The sequence below is a fragment of the Octodon degus genome, unplaced genomic scaffold (genome assembly GCF_000260255.1).
Source record: "Octodon degus isolate 3935 unplaced genomic scaffold, OctDeg1.0 scaffold00002, whole genome shotgun sequence".
Lineage (NCBI taxonomy): Eukaryota > Metazoa > Chordata > Mammalia > Rodentia > Octodontidae > Octodon > Octodon degus.
Window position 1 is genome coordinate 28,624,136 of NW_004524578.1, and position 7,508 is coordinate 28,631,643.

At 43.4% G+C, this 7,508-nt stretch overlaps 1 protein-coding gene across 1 annotated transcript in view; it reads right to left on the reverse strand.

Moving 5' to 3' along the window:
- Positions 1 to 5,684, reverse strand: part of Rad51 (RAD51 recombinase) — a 43,461-nt gene extending 37,777 nt beyond the window's left edge. The window contains exons 1-2 of the mRNA XM_023711559.1: positions 5,286 to 5,684; positions 2,633 to 2,721 (exon numbers count right to left, since the gene is read on the reverse strand). Of these exons, the coding sequence (XP_023567327.1) occupies positions 2,633 to 2,719 (87 nt within the window). The 5' untranslated portion in view covers positions 2,720 to 2,721; positions 5,286 to 5,684. The remainder of the gene's footprint in view (positions 1 to 2,632; positions 2,722 to 5,285) is intronic.
- Positions 5,685 to 7,508: the final 1,824 nt, after the last annotated feature.

Here is a 7,508-nt window from a genome sequence, read left to right on the forward strand (position 1 = left end):
AAAAAAAAAAAAAAAAAGACTGAGGAAGGAGGACCCCAAGTTGAAGGCCATCTTGGCCACTTTAAATGGGGCTCTATCTCAAAAATAATTACAACAAAAATAAAGGCCAATGAGTTAGCTAAGTGGTATGGCATTTGCTTAACAACCATGAGGCCCTAGGTTCAACCCCCAGTACCAAAACACCCAACCAAATCCTCAATATGCTGGGCATGGTAGCATGTACCTGTAATCCTAGCACTTGGGAGGCTGAGGCAGGAAAATAACTGCAAGTTGCAGGCCAGCCAGAATTGCATAGCAAGACCCTGTCTCAACAACAAAAAAAGGGCTGGGGATATAACTCAGTGGCAGACTCCTGGTACCCCTTCCTAACAGACAGACTCACTCTCATTAGAAATTGGGATGAAACAAGTAACTGACCGGTCCCTGCACGCTTGCCTAAGCAGGTGCTTTAGACCGCTGAGCTATCTTGCCGGCAACCCCAACAACTTCTTACTATGACTCTAAATGAACTTTGAAACATTCAGCTCTCAAAGGCCACTTTAAAACGTTTTACAAACCTTCCCACGTTACACAGACCGAAAAAGCTGTGCCAGGGCAAACAGGTAAAAGAGACCCAGAGCTCAGAGAAGCATTACCTTGGTGTATCAATACCCTAATAACTGACATTAAGAATAGGGAAAACTGTTTTGCTTGGGCCACTAAATATCACTTTTATACCATTTCTCAAAGCAAACTACACCATAGCACCTTTTTTCCTACGTACAAGGTTTGCTTTGGATTTTTTTTTTTTTTTTTTGCAGAACCAGGGATTGAACTCAGGCCCTTGCGCTTGCCAGGATGCTTTGGTTTATTTTATTACTACATGGTCTCTAGAAACCATGGATTCTAGAGACCATGAGTTAGTGGAGGGATGTATACTTGTCAACAGAAAAAAATGTCTGCTGTTAATACTTATGCAATATCCATTTATTTTATCTATTTTGTATTTTTTTTGAGGAACCGGACATTGAACTCAGGACCTTATTCTTGCCAGGCAAGTGCTTATTCTACTGAGCCATCTCCCCAGCCCCCAATAACCATTTATGAATATAAAAATGCTCACATATCTGGGCATGGTACTGCAGGCCTGTAGTCCCAGCACTCTGGGGGACTCAGGCAGATCGAATACAAATTTGAGCCTAACCTGGGCTCAAATATTGATCATAAGTATTATTAAAAAAAGTTGTAATCCTCAAATGTTTCTCACAAATCCACTTAAGTAATTTAGAGTTCTAAAGCTTTGTTGGTAAAATATGCAAAAAGTGACAGAAGAATCAAGCTTCTCATCTTCTTTCAACCCCAATCAACTGTACTGACAGTGAGACTTTTTTTTTTTTTTTTTTGGCTGAACCGGGGATTGAACTCAGGCCCTTGTGCTTGCTAGGGAAGCGCTTATTCCACTGAGCCATCTCCCCGGCCCCCTAAATGTTTTTAAGTTATTCTCTTTTTTTAACTTGATTGAAATTTAATTCACTGATTTATTTATTTATTGGCGGAACTGGGAATTGAACTCAGGCCCTTGTGCTTGCCAGGGAAGCACTTATCCTCTGAGCCATCTCCCCAGCCCTGAGATTTTTATACAATGTGCAACAAATATGGGAAAGCTTCAGCTTTGACACTTCACATTATTAAGCAGTCATAAATTTCAGCTAGGGTCTTAAACCTAAAAAACCTAAGTCTTTTTTCCTGCCTATGACAACTGTCTCACAGTCTTCTGCAAAGCTATGGGTCAGTGGAGACCAGATGCTTTTTTCTCCTCCCTGTATAACTAGTTCAGGGATACTTTAATTCTCTGGACAGCACTTTCATTATTAGTATAAGCAGCACAGAGGGTCCACTGTGGGATCCTAGACTTTAGTTTCTAATAGTGCATCTCTGAGAAAAAGTAGCAAGAATATTACTGATGAAAGAAGAAAGCTGGGGGCTGAGGAGATAGCTCAGTAGAATAAGTGCTTGCCTGGCAAAGCCTGATTTCAATCCTTGGTTCCACTAAAAAAGAAGAAATCTGGCCAAACATGTTTAACGATAATCTTAAGCCTTTTTTTTTTTGCAGAACCAGGGATTGAACTCAGGCCTTTGCACTTGCCAGGGAAGCGCTTATTCTACTGGGCCATCTCTCCCCAGCCCTCTAATTTGGATTTTGACCTTACAAATCTATGGTTTATATAAAAATATTACTCATTAGGGCTGGGGAGATGGCTCAGTAGGATAAGCGCTTGACTAGCAAACACAAGGATCTGAGTTCAATCCCCGGTTCTGCCAAAAAAAAAAAAAAAATTACTCATTAGATAGAAGATTCAATATAGCACTGCAATGAAAAAAAAAAAAAATCAGCAATTAAGAGCATACTTCCAGGACTGAGGAGATGGCTCAGTGGAATAAGTGCTTGCCTGGCAAGCACAAAGACCTGAGTTCAATCCCCAGTTTCACAAAAAAAAAAAAAAAAAAGCATACTTCCAAGCCAGGCATGGTGCCAAATGCCTGTAATCCCAGCACTCAGGAGGCTGAGGCAGGAGGATTGCTGAGTTCAAGGCCAACATGAATTACAGAGCAAGACCCTAATTCAAAAAAACAAAACAAAATAAAACCATACCTCCAACCGTGAAATAGGCTGCGGGCCAAAGCTCTCTTCTTCCACTGAAGTTTCTGCACTTGCTTCAAGCTGCATCTGCATGGCCATTACTGAAAAATACAGATGGCCACAAACACTACAGAAATTCTGCGGAGAGAACGAACATATGTTCAAATATAATTTGGTTAAATATGTCTGTATTGAGCATGTACAAACTTATTTCTTGTTATTATTCCCCCCAAACAATATAGTATAATAATCATATACAGTATTTGCATTCTATTAGCTATAGCATACAATCTAGAGATGGTTTAAAATGTGGGAAAATGTGCATAGATTATTTGCACAAATTACTGTTTTATATTAAATATTTGAATATCCTCAGATTTTAGTATCTGGGTGGGAGGAGGAGGATTCTAGAACCAGTTCCCCCAAAATACCGAGAAACACCACCAAAGAAAAACAAAACAAAAAAAAATTTCCAATTTAGATTATCTGTCCCAGAGATAAAAACGTTTTTGAAATATAAAATAAGTCTCATGGCCTTATAGTTGGTTTTATTTTTATTATTATTATTATTTTTTGCAGTACTGTTGATGAAAAGTAGGAGGGTTCTATCACTGTACTGCATCCCCAACCCCTTTCTACAGTACTTTGAGACAAGTTCTGGCTGAATTGCCCAGGTGTGTGACTTCAACTTGCAATCCTGTTGCCTTAACTTTCCTCAGTACTGGGGTTACAAACATGGACCACAGTATACAGCAGAATATTTAGATAGAGAACTGGATATATGAGGTAAAGAACCAAAAAATAGGGCCAGGGAGATGGCTCAGTAGAGTGGGTGCTTCCCTGGCAAGTGCAACAGCCTGAGTTCAATCCCCAGTTCCGCAAAAAAACCAAAACCAAAACCAAAAAAAGACTGAAAAAAATTGGACTATAAACCACAAATGAGGGACCGGATAGATGGCTCAGTGGAATAAACGCTTCCCTGGCAAGCACAAAGGCCTGAGTTCAATCCCCAGTTCCGAAAAAATAAATAAATAAATAAATAAATAAAATAAAAAATAAACCACAAATAATGGCACATGCCTTTTATCCTACCATTTTAGAAGTTCAAGCCCAACCTGACAATTTAGTGATTAGCGACTATCGGTCTCAAAATAAAAAATAAAGAGTTGGGGATGTACCTCACTGTGCAGTAGCATAGTACCAGAAAAAAAAAAAAAAAAAGACAACATATAAATCCAAACTTCTATTCATCAAAAGACACTATTAAGGCTGGGCATGGTGGCACACGCCTGTAATCCCAACACTTGGAAGGCTGAGTTTGAGGCCAGCCTGGGCTACAAAGTGAGTTCAAGGTCAGCCTGAACTGTTTGGCAAGACCCTGTCTCAAAAAACAAGACACTATTAATATTCTGAAAGGTTGCAGTTTGATCCCCAGCACCACAAGCCCTGCCAGCCCCACCCCCAGGGTGGGCTGAACTGACAAAAAAACAAAGATTTTGAAGTCATCTCATGGGGCCAGAGAGATGGCTCAGTAGAATAAGCGCTTCTGTGGCAAGCCCAAGGACCTGAGTTCAATCCCCAGTTCCACCACACTGGAAGAGAAAATTACAACCAAATGGCTCAAATAGTTAACTTCATCAGTAATTAAAAAAAATCACATTTGAAACCACACAGCTAAGAATTAAAAAGACATACAATGTGTTGACAAGCACCTGGAACCAGGGGGGAAAATAAAGTGTAGGAAAGTAAAATAATTATTCTTTCATTTTGAGGAGGCTGGCCTAGAACTCGGGGAACCTCCTGCCTCAGCCTCCAGAATGCTAGGATTAGATATACACACCTGTTTGAAACTGTCTCATTGCTAATTGTTTCTCAATAAAATTATGGAGGGGGGAAAAAAAAGATATACACACCTGGTTGACAGTATAATATATTTTTTTTGTATCGGAATTTGAACTCAGGACCTTTCACTGGTCACTGGGCCATATCCCTGGCCAGCATATTATTTTTTCACCAGCCAAGGATTCATTTCATAAAGATTTATGGAGCTGTACACACCTGTAATCTGTGCACTTTATACTTTGTGTGAATGTGAATATAATTTCACTTTGTAGGCGTTTAAACACCCAATCTTACTTCAGATCCTTCCGTAAACAGTATGTGCAAGGTTTTTTTTTTTTTTTTTTTTCCTGCGGAACTGGGGATTGAACTCAAACCCTTACACTTGCCAGACAAGCGCTTATGTTACTGAGCCATCATCTCCCCGGCCCCTGCGCACGCTTTTTCGACGATGATGAACATGATCTTTCCAAAAGTGGAGGCCGGCGCCGTGTACCGCACGGCTGAACACCGACCGGGAAGCCAGAACCCCGGGTCCGAGGCGAACACCTGTGCCCGCCCCCTCCTCCCCAGATCTCGCTTCCTAGCTCAAGCCCGGAAAACTAGCGTTGGCCGAGAAGGTCCGCAGGCTCCGAGGCTGTGCCGGCATCGAATGCCCTCACGCGCGCTCTGAAGGGCGGCTGGGTCGGATGGGCCCAGCTCCGCCATCTTTGGCTCCTCGGCGGACGCAGGGGTCCCTCAGTTGGCTGCGGGAGGCCGAGCCGGGCGGGTCCAGGCGGCGAGAGGGAGACCAGCGGCGGCGAAGGCCCGGCGCGCATCCACTCACCTGAAATGCCGCGCTGCTCCGCTGGCCTACCCGACTCCGGCGGCTTGACGACTCTCGCTGTTTTCTGCTCTCAACCAGGGCGAGCTTCAGCTCCGTCACACGCTCGCGGTGAGCACCGCAGCTGTACTCAGGCGCGGGCGTCTCACCGCAGGCCGCAGCAAACAGCGACTTTCAGAAATCCCGCCAAAGCCTGTCGGGCAGGGCCGCGCCTGCGTCAGCGTGACGTCAAACTGCTCTGCTCGGGTCTGCGTCTAGTCTGCTCTGATTCTTCCCGACAGAGATGGACCCGAGGAAATTAAACCTGCGTGACACTGAGGATTATGCTCCTCCCTTCCCCCCTAAAGACTAATTCAAATCTAGTCAGTTGTCGCCTTCTCTTTATCAGTCTGACAACTACAAATCCTGAAGAGGTGCAGCCGACCTGGACTACATCTCCCAGGACGCACCGCTTCCGGCACTTAGCCTGTGCGAGACCTGCTCCTGAGAGCTCTTCCTGGTTTTTTCCATTAAAGTCTAAAACTCGTGTCTTACCGTCCAACTAAAGTTTGGTTGCAGTGGAGTTTCCCTAGAGGCTGCAAAAACTGCTTAAAACGGAGTTATTTATTTACACTACTAATCATGAATACACAAATGTGTTATTTCTATATAATGAAATATTTTCCCATAAAAAAAGGAATGAAAGTGATACAGGGAGAAAAACTGATCTGGTGTGAGTGACCTCCAAATGCTACAGGGAACTCCAAATGGCATAGGGCACAATGATCTCCCAACCTGACCTGGACGAGTTCATGTTCTCTAAAACCGAAGAATGAATTTTAGGAACAAACGGAGGTTATGAGCAGAATATATTTATTGAGGGAAAGAAAGCTACTGTCCGAGAGAGGGACAGGAGGGGGCCCCGAGCTAATTGTTCCCCGGAAGTTGACTCTTCCACGGACTTTTATAGTGTAAAACCATGGGGGGCTAAGGTGGAGAAAGGGGGAACTTACTTAGGTGGGCATAAGGTGGGACAAAACTATGGTTAAACAGTGGGATTACAAGCACCATTGCTCAGGTAAAATTGATTAAATCCAGGACCAAATGATGAAGGGAGTCAGGTAGCAAGTGGGCATGAATATGGGACAGGGTCTCTTCCTGTAGGGGGTTGGGCTAGTGACTCACTTGGGCTCTTTCCAGGTGATCCATACCACTTTAGAATATCAATCCCAGGTGCTACTCTTTTAGCATTTGTTTGGCCTTTAGGTCTTTAGGGTTGGTTCACAGCAGGAGCATCTGCCCCTCCCATAGTTGTCTTTGTCTTCTGTGACAGCTCCTTCCAGGGCCTGGCCCTGTTTGACTGCTTGTAATATTTCTATCTAGCTCGGCTGCTTGTAACAAAAGCAATCAGTATAGTGGTACACTCCTGCAATCTCCACTCTTGAGGCACTGATGCAGGAGGATCACAAGTTTGGGTCAGCCTGGAACAATTTAAAGACACCTTGTATCCAAAAAAAATTAAAAGGGGTGGGCATATAAATGGAAAGGTCTTGAATTCAGTCCCTGTACTACCCCACCCCCTGACCCTCCCAAAAGGAGATATGGCTCAGGGCTAAGAGTGATTGCCTTCTTTGTGTGATGCACTGGTTCAATCCCCAGGACCACCGGGAAAGAAAACCAAAAGGTGATGAAATACTTGATAGGTTCTGGCTCCAGTATAAACTGCTAAATTATTACGTGGTCATCTAATATGGCTGAAGCCCTTAAAACAACAGTTTATCTTCCCAATTACCACTTCCTCCTTCTTCCCCACTCCAGCCCAGGATACAATTTCCTCACCTTTCCCACACACCCAGGGGAGACCTCAATCAGCTCCTTACATGTAATTGAAACTGATCTCCTAACTCCACCCCTAGCAAAATTCCCTTAAAAACCTCAGCTTTCTTTGTCTAGGGTTAGAGGATTTTCCCATCTGTCTTTGAGCCTCTCCATGTCTGTATAAGAATAAAGGCAGGTCCACCAAATAGCTCAGCAGATTAAAGCGCCGGCAAGCAGGCACAGGGGCCAGGGATTTGAAAATTAATGAAGCTTTATCTTTCCTATCTCTTTATTGCACTGCTGAAGACCTCATACTGACCCTAAACATGAACTTTGAAAACATCACACTAAAAAAGTCAAAACAAATCACAAAAAAAGCCTATTGTATTCTACTTTTTTTTCTTTTTTTTGTGCCGGAACCGGTAATCC